The sequence below is a fragment of the Sitodiplosis mosellana genome, unplaced genomic scaffold, assembly GCF_009176505.1.
Source record: "Sitodiplosis mosellana isolate CC-2019 unplaced genomic scaffold, AAFC_SMos_1.0 Smas_scaffold_30, whole genome shotgun sequence".
In the NCBI taxonomy this organism is placed as follows: domain Eukaryota; kingdom Metazoa; phylum Arthropoda; class Insecta; order Diptera; family Cecidomyiidae; genus Sitodiplosis; species Sitodiplosis mosellana.
In genome coordinates, this window is record NW_022595272.1 from 4,157,411 (window position 1) to 4,180,457 (window position 23,047).

A 23,047-nucleotide genomic window follows, 5' to 3' on the forward strand; every position below is an offset into this window, starting at 1 on the left:
AACTCGCTGTGTCATTCTCATTAGAACGAGACTCAAGGAAAACGAGTTGATCAAAGCTTTCTTTTGTGTGATGGGCCAGCGTATGGATCATTGTTCACTCAGTCTAGTTAACGAATGATATGTTTTATCTGTGTGTGTGTGTGTGTGTATGTTCGATGTCGGAGTGCAGTTTTTGAGTTTTCGTGTCGACAAACGTTAAATCGATCTTTCAATATCATTAAATATGCCTTAATTGAACATTTAAACAAGATTATGGTAAACGCTAACGACTATATTCGTGACTCGAACACCTTCTGCCAATAAGTCGAGGCCAGCCGACAGTGTGATGACGGCTAAGTAAACGTTTTTGACTCAAAGTTACTAGAACGAGTTCATTTGTGCATTCTTTTCTTCGTTGAAAACGCATAATGGATAATAAATTGCCGCCCAAATCCCAAACCCATTCGATCATTATGAATTCATTTTAACGTCGTCAAAACTCCATTTCCAATCAATCGACACAGAAAAAAAACAGCCACAACAAAAACTCTTTACTTTGTTTATTTCCAATATTTACGCACATTTCCTTCGATAACTTCTTCTTACAAACGATGTTTTAATTAAATTGACCGCCAAATAGTTCAATCTAATGAAAAAACATATCGTTTGATGACTAATTTCCTAACAACAACAACAAACTTTTATTGAATGTGTTTTAGCTCACATGCATAACTAAAACATTTTCTTCTCTTTTTTTCTCTATTGTAATTTTTTTCAGAATCGTCTTTTAGAAGATGCATCGATCATGTGCAACACATGGTCATCACGAAATGTGAGTAAATACAAAACACTAACCAACTACCATTTTAACATATAAAACAATTGATTTATACCGATGCATTTTCGATCATGTTTTTGGCCGACATTGTCTTATGTTTCGAACCAGAAGAAGAAAAAAATCCCTAGCAATTTATTAGCGATATAACGCATTTATCTAAATCAATTAGCGATATATTTTGCTACGGCTCCCCATTCAGGCAGTGTAATAAATCAATTAGCCGTATTTTTATTATTATTTAGATTTATTTCCACTTGAAGTGGATCGAAAGTGATGCGGATGATGTTTTTCGACCAATATCGAAACTCAATCGTACGTCTTCGATTACCCCATGCCAATCAGAGAGCCGTAAATCGTCTCTCCATGAAATAAGCCCAATAAATATTATTTCAATCGATATTTTCACTTCGATTGATTTTCCCTACGGTGAAACACCACCCGCTTTGTCTGTGAATTCCACTTGCTTTTGTGATTGGAGAAGCGACATGCAACCGACATTACATGCATGCTTTCCGATTTAAGTCGACCACTTTTATTTACATAAAAGAACATTTTAATTACCGAATACAACACAGACAATTGATAAAAACAAGACGATAATAATTATATCGATAAAGAGCAACCTATGCGTGTATGATATCCAAAATAGAACATCTTTTATAATGTGTTTTTTAATCTCAAAATAATTTTCTTTTCAAATCATTTCACTTCAACAACATTTTTCGTTTCTATTTTTGAATAGGAAAACATGCACATTTCATTTGAACTTTCAAACGAATCCTCACCAATGCATTCAAATGAGTGTTTTTGTGGCAAGAAAATTGTTAACGTCTGACATGGTCGATTGAATACAAAGCATATAATTATCCAATGATATAATTTCCAATTGGAAAATGCACTTGTGGCCATAATTGATTGACAATACAATTTTTATCGATCCTTTTCAAGTATCTGTTGATGCGATACAAAAAGTAGAGAAATTCACTTGATTTTCAACTTTTACGTTTTCATTAGGCGCAATAATTGTCAAACTACTAATGCATCGATAGATTGAGCGTAAAAAAATAGAAGTATTCCAAAACGACTCAATCCAATTCACAAAGTGATTCAATTCCATTTTCAAAGCCTTGCTATTCTAATGACTGACAATCAAGTAATGATAAATACAACTGAAACAAAACAACAACAATGAAAGAAAGAGAAAAAAAAACGTGAAATAAAGCGTAGTATTTTGAGGGTTATAATGGGCACTTCGGTTATATGCGGGAACATGTCATGAAAGTGGTGCACATTAACTAAAACTCGGGAAAATGTGCGTATCACTCGAACGGGATACACATCAAGTGTTTATTATTTTTCGTTGTCGTTGTTGTTGTTGCCGTCGTCTATCCACCGCAATATATGTGCTAACCGCAATCAACAAAAATACATTAACGATTTCCGGTCACGTGTTTTTATTTAGTACATTTTGTACTAGTCGCCAGAATGGAATACACAAAAGGACAACGAGTGCCTATTGTCGACAATCGACCAACAAATCAGAGTTATTGTTGCAGGTACACGTACACGGTCGCACCGCGAATGCATGAAAACCATTCAACATATGGTGGGCTAATATTAGCTTTGTGTGTAATTTTGCAGTAATGAATGGGTTTCGGAAAAGACGAATTTCCGTCGGATGTCCGACATACAGGAAAAAATCTAGTTTTAATAATAGTTTTTACCCTACGACCGCGCTCGAAATGATGGTTGTGGTTTTTTGTTTCATGCTTTTCAAAACATCCCGCAACTAGTTTTAACACTTCTGAATGGGAAAACTTGGTTCCTATCGGTTTGAATACTTCAAAATTTCGTTTCAATTTTGCTTTTGAAAACAAAAAATCCAAATTAAAAATGTCAACTGCAACACTCAAAGCAATTGTGATGTCAAAAAAAAATATGCCGCTCGATATCAACGACCGAAATGGAACGAGCGTACACATACAAAGCGGAAAAAAAACGCCGGCCTCTTAAAAATTGATGATCATGTAAATGGATGAAAAATTAATGATTGCACACAAATATTTTGTGTGTAATCGCGGCACATACACACATTGACACAGCGACAAGAGCAATTGAGTGAGAGCATGGTGGCTGAAACTTTCTACCTTGACCCATATACGAAAATACTCACGTATTTTAAGCGCTTTGCGTTGTGTCACTGTACTGCCGAATGGAATCAAGGCTCATCTGCGAGAGCTGCACATTTTCACTGTGTGTGTGAGAGTGTGTGCCGTGTCAAGTAAAGCGCAGCACAAACAACATTTCCTATAAACAACCAACGAACGAGAAAGCAAACGAGTGAGTGAAAGAGCAGCAGCAGCAGTAGTACACGGAAAGAGAAAGGAGCACATAAACTTCTGACAAAATAAAATTCTCAGCACCCGATAAATAATAAATGATAATCTAAATTTTTAAAATTTCGGTTCTGGTGGCGTTCAATGCGCCATATGAACGATAGAATGCAAGTACATACAAGCTAAAGGACCTGATGATTGTGAATGAGTAAGCAGGCGTGCGGATGTGTGCGCGCGCGCGCTCGTTCACGCTCAACACAAACGGTGACAATGATGTTCGAAATTATGTATGAAATCGTGTGTGCTGGTGACAGAATGAGAACGAATCAGTCTGCGTGTCTGAATTCCGGCACATGAATATGCTGAGCCAAAAAAAAAGAAAGCACATACTCATATTATACACACACACACACACACATTCCGAACATATTTGATCTTTCTCTTGGCTAGTCGCTTTTTTCGGTGTGCACATTGCAATGTGCTAAATAAAAAATTGGCCAGACATCTCATAAATATTTCACATTACACCGAAAAACCGCATCTCATTCGATTTGTCATGTGCGTTTTTGTGTATTTCACTGAGCCTGACGAAAGAGTATGTGTGTGTGTGTGGCATGGCTTGAGTCAAAAGAAAGATTAATATGGTGTATAATCGACTCTATGCACCCCATACGTGAGTCATATTTCATGCACATGAATTTATGATTTGGCATTTTTGCGTCCCTTTGATCGAATCGACAGCACATTCCTCCGGCGTTGTAATGAAGTAGTTGGCGATATATGCTTCTGGTGCCATTGATTTATGTATGTTTGTCTCCCTCTCCCTCTCTCTGTCTCTCTCATTCTCTTTCTGTGTGCGGTTGCGAGCAACTGGTCGTTGCCCATCAAATATTCACTATTTAATTCTTCCGATTGCGATTTAAACAATAAACCCTATTCTATAATTCAAATTGTTGTGATTTTGGTGTGTTTTGTTTCCGTTATTTTCGCAGGGCGACATTTTCTCGGGATTAAACGATGGAATTTTAAGCAGAGCCGAAGCACTCGCAGATATAGGTAAACACCAGAGTAGTCATGCGCAAATGTCATCACAATTAAAGCACGACGTCATGTATCATCACAGCATGGGTGGACCTCCGCAACGGCCGTTACAGGTATGATTTTGTTTTGTTTTTTTCTATTTCGTTACATCTTGACACATTTTATCTGCAAAGGAGTCTGTTGCAGCAACGATCTTTGTAAATATTTAACAAGGGAAAATGGAAAGAAAAATAAAGTTTTTTTTTCTCAACATTCAAACGAAACTTGAAGTTTAGAGGTCAAAAAGAATCAAATAGTTCTCTCACGAAAAAACCATTGAATTTTATCATTTGGAATATTCAACTCATTCAAACTGTTGTCGAATTTCGACGGTTCATTAGCATTCCATCACTTTTAATATGAATTGCGATTGACATGAGAAAAAAAACTTGTCAGTTTGTTGTTCGTCGGGATAATTTTGTGATTAAGTTCTCATGGTTGTACACGTGCAGTAAACATGGCAAATAAAACATAAAAATTTACACGTTTTTATTCTCCTTGGTAGAAAAGGCGGGAAGTGTATACAATGTTTATCTCTATCACGATCTTGTTGTTGGCACGTGCAGCGTCGCACGCGGCCAACCACTCGACAAAGACTGGTTCAAGCAATCCACCGTTTAGACCTCGTCAATCGATGACGAGTGCGACCCAATCATTGCGTAATTGTTTTAATCCATTAAAGTAGCAACACTGCGAAAAGGAATCTCGATTTTTTTGTTCGGCTTCATTCCAAGGATATCGGATAATTGATTGCAAATCAATCGATCTACTCAAAACTGCGGCTTACATAAATGAGGCACTTGTCAAGGCGGAACATACATTTTAGAGAAAAAAAAAAAGAAGAGAAAAACTAACCGACCAAAAATTGTTAACATTGTCAACTTGTTCTTGGAAAAAAACCCTATTTCAAAACAATAACATCAACTGTATTCTAATTTCAAGCATGTAAAAAATTCAAAATTTTCGTACATACATGAAAATTTTCTGCTGTTTGAATGAAGCGCACCATTGAGTGTACATCAAAAATGCCACGCGACACTTAATTTGATTGCTTCGCTACATAGCCATAAGGGTTGACGCTCGATTACTGAATGGATGGGAAAAATAGTAGGGAACATGCTACTGCTGCTGCTGCTCTGTCACTGCTCTGTTCACCGCTTCGCCTCAAACTGCAAGTGATTCAATTGGATTCACTTCAATGTCGCATGTTTGAGCAATGCTTGAAAAATGACGATTCAATCTAATTGAATAATTCGGTTAACATCGTTCCGCACATTCATTGCTCAACGAATGAAAATTGATACAAATAACATTTCCCATTCATGCAATGATGATACACACACACTGGGAGAGAGAAAGACAAACTATTTATTTTTTAATAGAAGACAAGAAAATTATTTCGTATTGGGCAAGTCATTGTTTTATATTGTGAAATGAAAATTGAGATGGTTTTTCGTTTGGCTCGCTCGTTTGGGTCAAATTACAAAATTATTCACCGATTAAGCCATGTAAGTCGCACAAGCCGCTCTTTGATGTAAATTCGTATGTGTGTGTGAGTTTGTATGCAAATTAGTTTACTGTATCCATAATGTAATTTTCCAACTCATACACATAGCCCATTTGATACATTTCGTTTCATGTTAAATCTACTACACAATTTTATCATTTCCACTGAAAACTCGTCCATATAATTAACATTTCGTAAATGCAACCCTTGAAACATAATCAAAGAACATCGTTTTATGACACCTGCCAATAGGTTGACATTGATATAACGAATTGGGACCAACAGGAAAAATACTAAATTGGAACAGTTTTCATCATTACATTTGTGAGAAAATTAATTTCAAAGTGCGATTAAAAAAAAAACTTTAGAGGAAATTTCCAAGGAAATGAAAATAGAAGTGTAACTTTGAATTGAGTGTGGATTCAAATTGAATTGTCCAGTATGGATGTTGAACGAACCGAAATGTTCGTAGTGTTGGGCATTTCTTTTGTTTCCATTAAATATGACGTAAAATGTTCCACATATCTGCGTTAGAAACGGCTAAGTTGAATAAATCACCCAATTTTCGGTGCTAATGAACGCACCTGACTAAAAGTTTTTGCTTCTCTTCCCGAAAACAAAAATGGGCTGCCAAACCATTTGTTCTGAAGTGCACAGTGTTGAGTATCGAAGAGCCGAACAGTAATAAATATTGATTCACTTCACACTGTACCATCGTATTTTTTCATCAAAGTGGCAGTCGGACATTAGCTCGTGTTATCTAACGTTACAACATCGTCGTCGCTGCCACTGTTGCTAACACCACGAATCAGAGTACACACACTAACACACACACACACCTGCGTGGGGCGCCAGTGCGAAATGGAGTTTTGTGACCTCGAAATAAAATAAAAAGACGAAACTTTTGGTCCAACGAAAAGCAATCAAGTGCAAAAATTGGCATAAAGGAAACTGAAAGTGAGTTGGGTGCTTTATTGATGGGCTAATAAATAATGTTGCGTTTCGAAAAACGAGCAAAGAAAAATGAGACCCTTTCAACGATACAAAACGGCATACGTTCTGAGAGCGTGAACAGCAAAGGCCATTTCAAATGAAGAAAATTCAGCGGAATGAAGAAAAAAAAAACCAATTCGTTCGACGTAAAAATGCAATTAAGAATCGAAAATCCCCTATAAAATTCATTCGCTGGCATTTTCTACAAGGAATCGACGAAGAAAAAAAAAGTCAGAAAATGTCGACTCGATTTCGTTCAATTCAAAAATAGCAATCCTTTTGGTGACCGAAGAAGCCTTCTTCTATCATTCGCTGAAGGAAGTAACAACATTTTGAAAAGGCAAAAAAAATGCGGTTGAGTCCCTTGTCTATCGATGCAATCAATTTGATTCAAAACACTAGCGCATCGGTATGATTCGCAATGGTGCTATTACACACGGCCAAACTGCATACACACAGACACTCCGGCAAGTGGAATTGCAAGTGAGGCAAACAGTTATTTCGAGTATGCAATAAAAATGGAGAAAGAAAGAGAGAGGCAGCAAGAGAAAAAAGAGCATTGAATTGAAAGAAGACGTAAATTATATGTACACATAAGGTGGACAACAAAAGCTCACAGGGGATGGTTAGATTGTATTAACTAAGCTAAATGTATCCCAGTAGAATTGTGCCAAACAACATAAAGTAGAGAAAAAATTACAAAGGGACTTCAACCATCGGCCGAAATACCAGCGCGACACACAAACACAAACGACTTTGGTGTGGTAAATTTGTGTTTCAAAGAGTCTCAAAGTATTGGTGAATTGAAGAGTGCCAATGCTACGCACAAAGTGGCCAACGTTCTTAATTTTCGCCTTCATTCAAAGGAACATGTACCACAATACCAGCAATTATTTCAATTTTCTTTTCGATGCCGTAGAAAATGACATGTAATTTTCAATCCAAGACAATTTGTCTCTGTGTAACGTCTTAAGGAATTGTACAATCTGTGGTCTTGAGAAGCCACCGCCTTTTAATTCAACACTTTCGTTAGTTTTTAATTAACGGTAAAAAAAATAGGACTACGTTCATTTTGCCATTTTCCATGAGCTACTGGCAAGTCGGCAGTGATATACGGTTAGCATTGTTGTAATTGCCGTTATAGTTTCGCGTCACAAAGCGATAAGTACATGTTAATGCATGTTAATCAGTGGCAAAAGACAGCAAAGTACACACAAGAACATTATCTCTCCCAATAATAATCCCTAATTCGGTTCAGCTGGCTGGCAATTTTTAAACGAGCGTATCGCTTTGATAGCGAATAAAAGCGGCTTTTTAGCGGCCGTCGCTTGCGTCAACTGGTAATAATGGCTAGTAAACTTGTCGAATGCACGCCCTCAGTTTCGGGCGCAACGAACGTTTCCCTTTTTTGCGTTTTGGCTGATGATGTAATCGCCCTGAATTAGCTTCGGCAAAAATGAAATTATATATCTGATGGCATTAAAGGCAGCCAAGTAATCGAAAAACATTAGCTACTCTCTCGCGCTGGATTATAATGTAAATTGAAAATTTGTTAATGCATTAAAAATAGGATTTTGGCAGACGAATAAAAAAACTCGGCACTCGGGCTAGAAAAAAAGAAATGTTTGAAAAAATCAAGTACCATTTTTAAATGGATTAGTCTTGGGCTGCCCTTTGAAGAAAAACAAACATTTGCTGTTCACCATCTTGACTGTATAGCAATTTCAAAAGAAGAAAAAAACGAAGAAACTCCATATGTTCCCAAATGAAACGAAAATCCAGTGAGACACAGACAATAAACTAGTATAAAACTAAAACCAAAAAAAAAAACATCCCCTTGCGTGCTTCAAACGAGTGAGATTCGGCTTGTAAATATTTAATAATTCGATAACAGCGTTGAAGATGAACGGGGAAAATATGTTATGATTTTCGGCATCAATAACGGATTAAATAGATAAATTTAACGCATATATAACCTATGAATGTTGTGTATAATCAACAGCCAAATGATACGGCCATTTGTTCTTTATTACACTGTATTCCTCTTAACCCCATACTTAATAGGGCGAAAGAGAGAGAGAGAGAGAGAGAGAGAGAGTCGAAACAAACCGATAATCTATTTGAACCATCTGTTAAATTTAGCCGCGATTCAACTGACCAAAATGAATGCATCGAATGACTTTTGCTCACTTTTCAACCGAAAATCATGGCCATTTTTCACGCACAATTTCCAATCCCTTTACGAATCGCATTTTCAATGGAAAATTGTTTGTGTCATATCGACGGAGCAAAAACAAAAATTGCCAATTTCAATGTGTTTAATCAAATAAATTGTATTTTATTTGCCAAATAAAATCCCAAAAAAGAGGAAGCAGAGAAGAATCTGATCAGAATGTAGGAAAACAATCGAAAACAATACCATACACATACTTAAATCGACAATAAAATTTATTGTTATAAACTCATGTGATTTTTTGGCTTGCGAGCGCCTTATTGCTCCAAGGAAATTTCATTGTTATTGTATGCAATGATAATTTTGAGGGCGTTGAGTGTGTAGCACAATGAACGAAGGGATACGCAGTGTACAAGTACATGAGAGTTGATTGTCGAGTATTATAATATTATGTGAAACATAACGGGGCAAATGCACCCGACACCCTCCATATTATATTCACATAATGGAACACATGTGATATTTCATGCGAACAACAACAAGAGCAGCAACACAGAAACGAAAGAAAAAAAAAACATCAACAACAACCCAACAAGACAACGAACGATGTTCGTATGGCAAACGCAATGGGTTACCAAAGTACCGCATTCACCACAACGAACGATTTTACACACACGACATGAAAAATTTGGTGTTAGATGATAGAGAGAATATAAAAAAAAAGCCATCGAACAAGAAAATCCATATGCATTTCAAAGTCATCGATACCACAGGGGATTTTATGATTTATTATTATTATGATTTCATTCACATGTAATATCAAAATGATTGCATAAAGTCGGTGTCGCTGCTGCCACTGTCATGTATCGATGTCAACCAAAACATCAAACCATCGATTTTCGGATATATCGGCCACATTTACTGCTTTTTTTCTGTTTAAAATTTCACTTTGATATAATAGATATAATTAGTTGCGGAGCCAAACACACTCATAGATCGACAAACAATTACAAAATACCACGTCAAAAATTTCCAATTGAATTTTTGATTGCCTAATTTGAAAGCGAGAAAATTAAAATAATGTGACAACCGTTCTCTCTGATTTTAACCTTTTTTTTCTGTTCTGTTTGGTCGACATTTTATAAATGATGCAATGAATTGCGATGGATTTTTCTCTGTATTTTTTTTTCAAAATAATGTAATAATTTATGCAAATGTATCGTTCAGCATTTTTCATCTAATTGCCGATCAATTAACCGAAATGAATTTTAGACAATCATTCATAATCGCTTGGCTATTGAACAACATCGCTTCACATTCAAGTAGTTAAATTAACTAGTGGTGAATCATTCATATGTTTTTGTGCTCTTTCGAAATTATGAACGAATTGGTTTACGTGAAACATCAACCAAAATCCACAAATTAATGCTCAATCGATGTCAATTCTCCCTCCAGTTTGAAGTAATGAATACAGTTTCCAGAACAAACTAGACTAGTAATGAAGTAACCTAAGGAAAATAGCAAATTTTTTTTGGTTAATCATCATAGCGACCAATTGCGACCAATAGCGAGAATCTGCAATTGCAAAACTACAATTTGAAGAAAGTCCGTTTCAGCATTAAAATGTTTCAAATTGGAATTTCCAATGCATTTTAACTAAACAAACTAAAAACGCATTTATCGATGGGCCAAAAGGTCATATAAGTTATAAGTGAAATCAGAAAAAACGCCGCAAAAATGCTAATTGTCATGAAAAGTTCCAGCAAAATTTCACAAAATGAAAAAAAGTGTTATGATTCATGAATAATTGTATGGAAGAGAAAAATGCAACGACAGTGCCTCAGCTGTTAAGGTTCACGCACTCGTTCCATCAATCATGCATTCGATCAACGAAACAAATGTGACATAAGGTACTAATTCACATTCATTTCTATGAAACTGGCACAATTATACGGAATCCATAGGTCATCATTTGCCATTACGGCGCTATAATTTCGATAATTTTTCAATAATATGGTGAATTCCGCTATTACTTTTCTACTTCACCTCTAACTTTGAATAATAATGTGTGTTTCGTCGAATGATTCCACCGTACTGACGAATGGTTTTCGAAGACGGGAAGCGAAAAATTATGTAATTGCATTTTTATCGATGGTATCGGTAATTTGACAATGCTCTATTCGCATGTCACGCGACAGAAAGAAAAAATTGTCTTTCAACCCTTAACTCAGTGTGGCCATACTATACGCATCACATCATTAACGCACAACAACAATATTTGCTCAGCATAATTTGTATGTTTATATCAAGTGCACTTTATACGTACTCTAAAATCAATTCGTTCCGGCAAATTACGAACATAAGTTTACTAGTTTGTTTATTTGCTGTTGCATACCAAGCGCCCCATTTCGAAAATTTCCCCTCGGACTCACTTGCTGCTGCTCGTGCATGAGTTCGCTACGGCTAATGCCAATTCATTCGTCGTGGTGTTTCCCAACGTGACGGCCTCAACGACGATGGAATAAAATGTAGCGTTTTTTTCTGCGTTCTGTTATTATTTACACACTTTAATTAAATTAAAGCCCCGTTTTTTTATTGCTGCCGTTTTTGATGTATTTTTGTGTTGTGAATTCTGTGTGTGTTGTTGTTGATCTTAACCTGCCGGAATGAGCGTCATAAATAAATGTTTATCCGTTATACACATTATGTGCGTTCAAGAGTATGTTACAAGTTAGAAGTTGCGTTCTTTCTTTTTTTGTTTGAAGAATTTTCAGATCTAACGAAAAATCCGTTAAACCAATAAACTTTAGGTTGTCAGAAGTTGAAAATTTTGGTACGGATCTAACATGTTTGGTTGGTTGAAAAGAAGTCTCTCGTTTACTGCGAATAGGAGAGACTACGGATCGGGCTGTATTTTATGTAGCTCCGAGCAAAACATCGCTCAGAATGTTGAGTAAACAAGTGATTGGTGGTAAATGTTGGTGTTTCCATCTCACTGCCCTATTATTACTGTGAACATTCATTCAGGTTCTTTTTCACAGCAACAATTTCCCCTCATGAACGACAGACTCAGCAGAAGCAGCAGGAAAAAAAATTCAATCGAAGAAACTGCCGCTGCAAAGTTCTTTTGTTTGAGCCTCTTTTGTTCACTGTATTGCAATTCAAACATAATTATTCTCAGATTTTGAGCTATTTTATCTTTCCCCAGTGTCGTTGCGACGGCGTTTAATAATCATAAAAAAATACACACCCATACATACGACCAGAGTAAGGTCGTCAGCGAATGCCAACCCACCACCACCACCGAATGAGCGAATCTCTTAGAGCAAGTACATTAGCTACAATTTAATCCTGCCATTTGTTCGTAAGTCGACTCTGCCGCCCGTCAACCGACAAATGCCCGGGCTAATTCCAAGAGATTGAAGCAGATAGGCTGAAAATGTGTGTACAATGCACATAGCCATCGGTTATTTAATCGACCACGAACAAATGTTTTCATTTTTATTGCTCAATAATAATATGAAAATTTGCACCAGTTCTTGCAGCAGGGAAAAAACGACCGAAATGAATGCGATAAAGACAGGTTTCAGGCACGTGAATAGCGAATGCTAATGAAAAAAAAGAAGAAGAAGAAAAAAACACATTGACACATGCGGTACGCAATTGCCGTTGAACGTAACTGTTTGCACAGTTAATTAAATTTCTTCTTCAAACTTGCGTTGAATATATTCCGTCTCGCCGATTTCACCATCCCCCACAAGTACAAATTTTAGGCAGAATATTTTCACATTTTATAATCAAAGTACAGTTCAAATTTTATATTGAGTCGATCTCTTTCGATTTTTCTCTTTTCTCTTTTCTCTGCTACAGATGCATCACACAATGGACGGATTGGAAATGCTCGATCCAGCCAGCTCAATGACAACTCTAACGCCGATGTCAGAGACACCGTCAATCACATCGCCGCACCATCAATTGCACGGATCGTACCATGGTATGAATCACATGATGAGCCATCATCACGGTGGCCCATTGAGTGGCCACACGCCTGGTATGAACCATTATGGTAATAATTTTTTTCGCACCTACATCCTCTTCAATCGAAAGCGCTTAGTTTGTATCGCATCATTAACCAATCTCATTGGAAACGAACACACTTTGTGAACGTGCACTTTTTGCATGGAGGCAATGTATTAAGCGAATGTTTTCTTTTTTACCGTTGACAGGTCATCATGGACATCCGAGCTCACATCATCCCGCAATGGCAGCTGCAGTTGCAGCGGCTGGCCTCCATCCCGACACCGATACCGATCCTAGAGAGTTAGAGGCATTTGCTGAACGTTTCAAACAAAGGCGAATCAAATTAGGTAATTATTTCTGATTAATACCAAGTCAATGTGTGTGCCGTTTTGTAGTGATTTTTGAAAAGGAATATTGCACTTTTTTGGACCTTTTGATGGTTGTTTTTAGTTTGGAAAGTCTGTTTATAAACAAATATCTTAGCGAATTTGTCCGATTTTTAAGTTCACATTGTGTACAAAGTTCATAAAAGCATTCACCACAAAAATTTATCATTTCCAAATCACTTGATTTGAGTTCAAAAGGCTTATGAAATTCTTTGTAGAGAATCACGTTTGTTTTGCAAAAAATGATTTCCAAAAAAGTGCAACTCTGCTGCTTTCCGTATTTGTATATATTTAACCAAGAAAAAAAAAATGTTTTGTGAGTTTTGTGTTACTCTGTTTGTGTTTATTCTCCCTTTTTCTTATGCGTGTTTCATTGCTCTCAAAAACTGTGTGTGTTCGCCGTGTGTAAAATTGTCACCATTCAAAATATCCTACACCACAAATAATCAAACCAAACAAAATATGAAAAAAAAAAAAAAACAATCGTGACTTATCTATTCTCAACCGAAAACTCCCATCATCTTCGTTCGAAAGCAGGTGTCACACAAGCTGACGTAGGGAAAGCATTAGCCAATTTGAAATTGCCGGGAGTAGGAGCCTTATCACAAAGTACCATATGTAGGTTCGAAAGCCTAACACTGTCCCACAACAATATGATTGCACTGAAACCGATACTGCAAGCGTGGCTGGAGGAAGCTGAAGCCCAAGCGAAAAACAAACGACGTGATCCAGATGCACCAAGTGTCTTGCCAGCCGGTGAGTTTGATCAATTTTCTCGCAAATTTCTTTATTTGTTTCAATAAAAAGACCAAAAATAATCCGATAAAGTACAAAGTTTAGGCAGAAATTGACTGTTTTTCTTCTTTCTCTTCTCATTTTATAGGTGAAAAGAAAAGGTAGGTTCAGTTTCGATGTAGTGTGCCATTGCAATTTTATCATTTGTATCATTTCATTGCTGCATTCGATCACTGATTTTCATTTGATTCTTATTATTTTATTTCATAGTTGGTTCTTCGTTTGTGATTTACGATTGCGTTTTTTTTTTTTTTGGTTCACATTTTCATTGTAAACGAGTTTTTCTGTGGTGTGATTCTTCTTCATTTGTTTTAATTTTTCCGTTTGAGTGCCCGTGTATATTTGCACCAACCGTTGTTTGTTTTTTTTTTTTTGTTCATCAGTTTCAGATTCAGTTGCGATTTGTGTATTTGTGTTTGGATTTGTTTTTGGTTTGTTGTGTTCCATTCAATTAATTTATCAAAAATTCTTTTTAATTAAATCAACAACTTGTTGTAATCTATATCGAAGTCTTTTTTCAAGAAAAAAATGTTTTGTTTTGGTTTGATTTGTTGTGTTCATTTTTTTGATTTTCAATTTAATCAACTTTTTTTTTGAATTGAATACATAAATCTACATAGCTCTCTTTTTGCAAGAAAAAGGACTTCAATCGCAGCTCCAGAAAAGCGTTCGCTTGAAGCATATTTTGCCGTCCAACCGCGACCATCCGGCGAGAAGATTGCCGCCATCGCTGAGAAATTGGAACTGAAGAAGAATGTGGTGCGCGTGTGGTTCTGCAATCAGCGTCAGAAACAAAAGCGAATGAAATTCGCCGCACAACACTGACCAACAAATTCGCAAAGCAGTAACAACAGCAACGGCTGCAGCCAAAATGTAACATCCGTAGCGGCAATTGCACGACAGCTCAGCATCGGCATGAATCCATCGATGTCGAACAATGCCCACAACATCAATGGCAGCAACAACACCAACGCCAACAGTAACAACTGTACAAACATGAACGGCAACAATACGATCATGGGCACAAACACAATAAACAGTTTGCTGAATGTGAATGGAACGCATCTGAGCAATGGGCATGTTACAAACTCCGGATTTGGCTACTCGGTTTAATTGTTTTTTTTTTTCAATTTTAATTTCATATAATCAAGAATGAGAATCTTTAAAAAAATATCAACAATCTCAACAACAATAAAAAATGCGTTGCGAAATTTTCGCCGGGAAAAATCAAATTAAACATCTCTTAAACAACACATCTATTCAAATGACGAAACGCTCAGGTTTATTTAAGCCGAAACAGATTATTTCAAAACTTTATAATGCATTTCAATCGAACTGATTTACTAAAACAATCCTTAAAAGCTTCAAAACTCAAGATGTTTTCTGGTGAATTTTCCTCTCGTAAAATATCCAAGCGCATTATCATTCTACTTGTAGTTATAGGCCATAAGAAAAATCAACCAGCGAACGAAAGATAAATAAAAAGAAATTTGAGAAAAAAAAAACAACAGATAATTACCAGTCACTAATGTAAAAAATAGGTATAAGACTCAAACTACTTATAGTGTAATATGCGCATCCCATGTATTAAAAAGCTAGAGAAGAATACCATAAGTTACCCAATAATAAAACCAAACACAAGAAGAAACAAACAAAGTATCAGTCAAACTAACTAAATGAGGTCATTAAATTATTGAATTAATAAACGATGTTCGTTTCGTTGCTCTTTCTCTTCATCATCATCATCATCAAGAACATTTTGCCGAGGTGATTGTTTTTATTCGGTTGGTTTTGGATCGGGTTTTTAACTATCGTTTGAGTATCATGTACTTTACACACATTGACCGCCAATCATTTGTAGTCGAGTCACTTAATTGATATTGAATAATTGTAAGCGAACAGAAAACAATAATCAAGTAAAAACCCTCTCGAAACGAACAAAAAAAAAACAATAACGAGATAGCACACAACAGACACACAAAAAACGGCAATCGAGTCAGAGAAGAAAAGGTATATAGAGAGAGGAAGAGAGCTTGAAACAATCGAATTATTTTCGATAAAATGCCGTTCGGTAATCGACAATTGTCCGAATACAAAAAAAAAAGCGTTTCGTAAACACGTGTAATGAATGATTCGATAAATGGATCTTCTTTATGCATAATTTTTGACGTGGTGGTCTCTGTGAACCGCGATTTAAAGGATATCGAATGTCACATTATGATATGCTATCACCTGCACATACACACAAACGACCGATCGCCCATGAATGAATTTTTAAAGAGACCATCGCATTTTTCGTCGTTCTTTCAAGCAATTAATTATGAGCCCCCAATCGTTTAGTCTCTTACTCCTTCTGTCTCATTTTATTTGATGTTCCGTCATCGATATAACGAAGCTGCTCGATTATTTATGCGATTGTTTGTTTTCAAGTTTCAATTGTCCTCCCATTCATTACCTACTTGACTTACCTGCTCTCGGTCTCTCTCTCTCTTTCTCTCACCCTTTCTCTCTATCGATCACTCTTCTTCTATTTATTTCCATCGAAATCAACCGCTCATCCTCAACTCGAACAATAATTTTCACATTTTCTACCCAAAAACACATCATTTAAATCATTTTAGCCAAATTGACTTTGCATCAAAGCATACATTTTCAAATCAGGCCGGGAAAATTTTGTTTGTGTGTATGTGTGTTGGATATCATTTAAATGGAAAATTAAATCGGTTAATTGGACGATATCAAAACGGTAATTTTTGTAAGTGGCAATAGCGATTATGTGTTAAGTGGTCAACATGAATGAGACAGATGGTTTTCGATTAAGGAATTAAACCGAAGTGGTTTTGAAGGAACTTCTGAGCTTTGATTTCGATTTTGAAGAAACAATTCTGGTTTTCAATTTCCGTTACTAATGATAATTTCATTCCGTCTTGATCTCACCTCGAAATGTTCGTGGCTAAGTTAAAAGAAATAAACTGCACCAATTTAAACTCAACCACACTGACAAAACTGAGTACCCAAAAGAGAATAATTTAGTTGAATGTGAAGAGAAATTCAATTCTAAATCTAATGTCATTGAATTGGCCGGTCGATTTTTGGTTCGAATACGTGCAATTTAAGTTTTAAGACATCCCAAAATTGGCCATAAACAAATGTAGATGAATAGCAATGTGTGACACACCTTTTTATACTAAAATAAATTGTTTCGGAATTCAAGCAGTGCATTCGAAGATGCCATAAATAAAACAAACGGGAAGAATGTATGAATGACATGTTCCCAATATTATGAAGAAGAATAAAAAAAAACCAACTATCATCTAAGCTCTCATCAAGTTACTATTCAAATAACTAATTAAGTACCTAGTTAATAAAATCTTGTAAATAATCATTTCAATTGGATTATCCATTGGATTTTTTTCGTTTCTATTCTTTTGTTATCCTTTTTTTGTCGTCGGTTTTCTTTTTGTGCATTTACATTGCTTGAAACCAGTCATAGTTTTTGATGTAGGATGTCAATAAATAATGCATATTGTTATTGATGAGTGTATGAATAAGCAATAGTCAAAACTGTACATTTTCATGAGATTCATTCTTTGAACAACAGCAATAGCAGCAAATAAACTAATTGACTCAAGATTTGTTGTCGCTTTTTCCTCGTTTTTCATTCATCCGATGATGTGCGTGTTGTTCCCTGTGCGAAAATCGCATACTTCTTTCAACTCTGCAGAACAGCACATACAGCAGCAAATTAGTAGCGTAAACACTAGGAAGATAGAGAAACTGGGAGCGAGCGAGAGAGAGAGAGAGAGCGCCAAATAGCAAAAAAAACAATGCGTTCTCTCTCATACTCGCGTACTAAACGCTAGAGCGGCGAGAGCATATTTTCATGGCGCGCATTAAAAACTCATAAATAATTCATTATGAATTTCAAATTTGGCTCGTATATGTATTATTACTGAAGGGATTTTCAGTTCTACTTTACTCGCTGTGCGTCACGTGTTTTCAACAGGAAATTTTATACTTTTTTCCATTCTTCTTACCGTTTCGTTGTTGTCGTTCCGTTCTATTCTGGCTCAATTCTCACTGTATCGGCCGTTAATTTTGGGTTGGACGCAAGGAAAAAAGTTTAAAATTATTTTTTTGTGTCACTCAAAATATCACGCCGAAATCACAATAACCGAAAATCATAGATATTAAAAAGTATAGTATTCACACGAAACAAAAAGTTGAAAAACATGAAACCGGCCGAAAATCGGAATACTTCTTTCAATTGCTGTTTTTTTTTTCTTCGGCGGATTGTGTTAAAAGCGCGTAGCCACCCGCATAACAACATCAAATATTCATCGAATTTAAACGAATTACACTTTCTTCTCGAGTGAAATGGATTTGTTGCTGTTCGAAAATTGGTCTACGGATGAATGAAAACCGAACTCAAAGTGATTATCTGTTACAAAACTTTCGACTGAATCATAATAATTCTTGAGAAATAAAAAAAAAATACCGAAAACAACGACTTGAAGTGAAAACACGGGCTGAGTGAAAAACAACCTCGATTCTGAACTCAAATATCAAATAAGAATTATGAAAAGAATGGAAGAGAGAAGCGAATTGCCGAAACAAAGTCATAAAATGCCTCCATTCGTCCCATTAGATATAATTATCCGTAGCAGTCGTGGATGAAAACTTTCTTCAGAAAAATATCACACAGTTTTTCTTTGTTCACTCGCATTTCATTGCTATTTATTCGCCGATACAACACAATCAATAAATGTAAATATTTAGATTTGAAAATCACAACCTCAAACTCAAATGATACATATAAAAAAAGACTCCCAACTTCGAACAAACTTTCCCAAAATCGAGCTTAAAATTATAGATTTTCACATGGCATTTCTTTTTCTCTTCTGCATGTCCTTCTTCGCCCGAAATAAAGGATATCCAAACATTTAGTCGATTGAACCAAAGTTCGTTCAAAAGGGAATTTTCAATAGATTATTTTAAATTATTTTCATTTTAAATTATGAATCATTTTAAAAGGTCAAATCAGCAGTCTTTTTCGGATTTTCAATAGAATTATCGTTTGATTTTATCCCTTCAGAAATTTTGTTCAGTTTTCATTTGAACACAACCTATTCATCGATGTAAATAAAATGTGTCTTGAAGATGCATTACAGATTTTTTTTGTTCAGATCGGAAATATATCAATAAAATTGCTTGGCTCCACCCTCCCTCATGAAATTTCCGTTCTAATATCGTTTCTCAATTACTGTATTTGCTTAACTTGAGCTTCAATAAATGATGATTTTTCAACGATAACATTAAAATCAACAGCTCTCAAAAAATGAGATCTAAAATGTAATTAATAAAGTAATGTCTAGTGAACATTGAACACTAGCGACTAGAATATTTGAATGAAAAATTCTTTCAAAATTCTTATTTAGTATGACATATATTATGAAATGAAATAGAGCAACACAGTTCGAATGAAAAAAAGATGAAACAACTCGAGAATAATTTAGATAAGTAGCAAGCCAAATTCAATAAGTAATAATAAAATACACTCTAATATTAATTATGCTGTAAGGTCCGTACGAAATATCTACGAACCATTTCTAATGTATCATTTATGAATTTAAAACCGTACACACCGATATTATAAATAAATCAGTTCTGATGAGAGAGCAACATGATGAATGATGGAATCATAGTTTCTTGAATAAAAATCAATTGAACAAGCCATTGCTCAAAAATGGTATTTGAATCGTGCGCTGCAGTTTTTCTTCTTGCCCTTCATTTAATATTATTATCATTTCAGCCGCGGACGATGGAACTTTTAATGTGAATGGAAAAATAGCTCCCAATCTCTCACCCCATATTATACAACTTACATACAAATCTTTTTTTTTTGTGTGTGCTTTAGTGACCTTTCCTGTTGCTGCTCGACTTTGTTTCCGCATTTTCTGCTACTAACCTTATTTCTGTTTCGGGAAGTCAACATGTTTATAAACGCGTGATTTCTCGCTTCGCCTGAATATTTTATGGCCATGTGAGCACATTGTATAATTGATGTTTCCAGAGTTTCCACTCGATAGTCGTGCACCGGACGAAAATTATGCACGACCGGAAACAGCCGGAAAAACAAGCGACAAACATCTAATTTCTATTGTTGCTTCCGGTGTCTGATTTTTAAGTACCTATCAACTTTTGCAGGATGAATATTTCTCCTTCCATAACTTTTGTCTTCTTCAAAAAACGCACACGAATCAACGTTTTCATTCTCTTTTTTTTCTGGAATACCTACCGTATTTTATGAAGAAGCAAAAACTCAGAGATTTATGATATAAAAAAGTCAACGATTTTAAAAATCATATTCAAATTTGATGATTTAACAGTATGTTTTGTCCTTCATTCGTCTCCATCCAAAATGCTGAACTCCATGAATTATGAGTTTGTTCAGCTTTGTATTTCTGTTGCCGTTTACCATCTCACATTTAGCGGAGAATAATTGCAATCGAGGGACGAAAATGAAGAAAAAAAACGCTATGAATGTGAACATTATGTTTTTCAGTGAAAAAAAAAACCTCACCCTCATTAAATTGACACAGCGCAACACTTTAAACAAAGAAATGACAGTAAAAAAATTCATTTTTCGACTAGACTCAATTGGATGTTTTACGATATTTTCATGTTTTAACAAGATTAAAGCACAAATAAATGCGCAAACTTCGCCACATGCACACAGAATAAGAAGCAAATGAGCAAGCAGACTGCTTTAGCCACTTTGATTGGCCACTGGAGAACACTAAAATTCATATCAACGGCCACGAACGAGCAATCAGAAGATTTGTTGAAACTAAAAACTTGGAATGTGAAATGAATTGAGATTTATCTGCCTTTTTGAGACTTTTATAGAGAAGTGTGTCTTTTTATTTCAAACATTCGGAGACATCTTGAAAAATGAACTTTGCTACTAGAAAATTTTGGTTCTGAGACTATTCGTTTTTTGTCATCAGCATAGTCAATCTTAAGGTAATTTGTGGCGCTGAGTTCGAATTCGGTGTTAAAAGTACACTTGGAACCATGTATTTTTGCTACATGGCTGAATTTGTTAAAAAAACCACGTTTTATACTGAAACTTTTTTAAAAAAGCAACATTAGCTAATTTTTGACAACGGATTCGTGTTCAGAGTCCTAAAAAACCTTAAAAATGATATGTCACCAGATTCGATTTGAATAACCTATGGGTTTTCTATCAATATATATGTTGAAAAATAGGTCAAAAACAGCCATTTTAAATACGTCTCTATCGACCACTAGATTTTAACATTTTTTTTAATCTGAAAATGGGAATCAGCTAGTTTTGAGCCAAATTTAATTTTTGGCTATTGGGAGCATATACCTTACCATGATAAATCAGTTTGGACCACCCTAATAATAATACTCAAATGTTGGAATAAAATGATTTTTTAAATTGAATTTTCAGTCGTTCGGATACTTGAATGGAAAAGTATCAATTAAAAATATCATGGTATAATTAATTTCTTGTGAAACAAACGGAAATAATAGCAATTGAAAGGAATTGCATATCAACATTAGAAAACCTTCATAATTTGTATCATAAACTGCATGGCAAAACATGAGTCATCTCATTATTCGGAGCGCACAGCGGAATGAAACACATTTTGTGTGAAACTTTTCCTCTTCATAATTTTTTAATGAGTTTCGGTGTAGTGTGAGGCGTATGGCAACCTCTTTCAGTGTATGTAAATTCCTGTCGAAAGGAAAATCCAAATTAATTATAAAAATCCAGCGGCGACCGGAATATTTTCGATCATATTCTGGTGGTTCTAAACTGACCAATAGATGACTGAACATTTTCTTTTTTCATTTTCGGCTCAAAAAAACAGGCAATCGGCTTTTGAATTTTGCATATCACCCAAGAGATAAACGTGTGAACACTCGTATTATTCGATTCATTATCGTTTGGTTCGTCTGCGTTGCGTCAGAGAGAAAAAAAAATCATAGCATTTCAAAAAATAGTTTTCCGAAATGATTTCCGATGGGGTTTTATTAATTCAAAATTCGGCCGATGGATTTGTGTTAACTTAATGTGTGTGTGTGTTTTTTTTTGGCGACGATGAGGGTGTTGAATAAATCACATGGACACCGTAACATGTGTGCCACTGATTATGTTTTGTATATCATTCGGAGCGTTGCTAATGAGAACGCCATCGTTTTGAAGCAGAGACATATTACGGCCCCAAAAATCAAATGTTATTTCGGCTATTCGAAATGCAAAATATTAGTGCAGACATTGCAGTAATTTATTCAGCAGGATTGCAGAGTATCGTGTTTCAATATTTAGAAAGTGTTATAATTGGCTAACGTGCTGTTGCAGTTTTGTTTAATGCAATTTTTGCGCTCATAATGATTATAGTTCTGCAGTTGTCGATTGTGAGGCGAGTCAGAAAATGCGGCAACAAACTAATGATGAGAAATGATGGGGTTCGAGGCTTAATTTATACAAAATTTACTGTGTGCAAATCGAAATTGGTCGGTGCTATGTAAGTTAGCGTAAGTTTTTAGTTTGGAAAATGGCATCGAATATTCGGTTTGATGGAAATAACAAAATCAAAATTTTATATTTCGATGTGCAGACATAATTAGGAAAATCGTGCGCTTTGAATGCTATAAAATTGTAATTTTGCCATCGAAAATGGTTTCGACTCGTCAACAGAAAACCATTCTCGTGAAACATTTCAATCAAAGTGAAAAACCATTTGATGGACTCGTCACTCGTTGTTTGATCATATTTCGAAATTCTTTTTAGAAAAATGCTTCGCTATTTTCAGCCCCACCACGGAAGCTATGTGTGCCAAAAGGAAAAAAATAAAGGGATATAAAAGCGATTTGCCTATCAAGCTTCACTCCCGAACTGACATG

At 35.6% G+C, this 23,047-nt stretch overlaps 1 protein-coding gene across 1 annotated transcript in view; it reads left to right on the forward strand.

Moving 5' to 3' along the window:
- Nucleotides 1-19,865, forward strand: part of LOC129569410 (inhibitory POU protein) — a 39,561-nt gene extending 19,696 nt beyond the window's left edge. The window contains exons 3-9 of the mRNA XM_055448209.1: nucleotides 758-811; nucleotides 4,146-4,307; nucleotides 12,777-12,972; nucleotides 13,133-13,273; nucleotides 13,850-14,068; nucleotides 14,196-14,208; nucleotides 14,743-19,865. Coding sequence (XP_055304184.1) covers nucleotides 758-811; nucleotides 4,146-4,307; nucleotides 12,777-12,972; nucleotides 13,133-13,273; nucleotides 13,850-14,068; nucleotides 14,196-14,208; nucleotides 14,743-14,932 — 975 coding nt within the window. The 3' untranslated portion in view covers nucleotides 14,933-19,865. The remainder of the gene's footprint in view (nucleotides 1-757; nucleotides 812-4,145; nucleotides 4,308-12,776; nucleotides 12,973-13,132; nucleotides 13,274-13,849; nucleotides 14,069-14,195; nucleotides 14,209-14,742) is intronic.
- The last annotated feature ends 3,182 nt before the right edge of the window (nucleotides 19,866-23,047 follow it).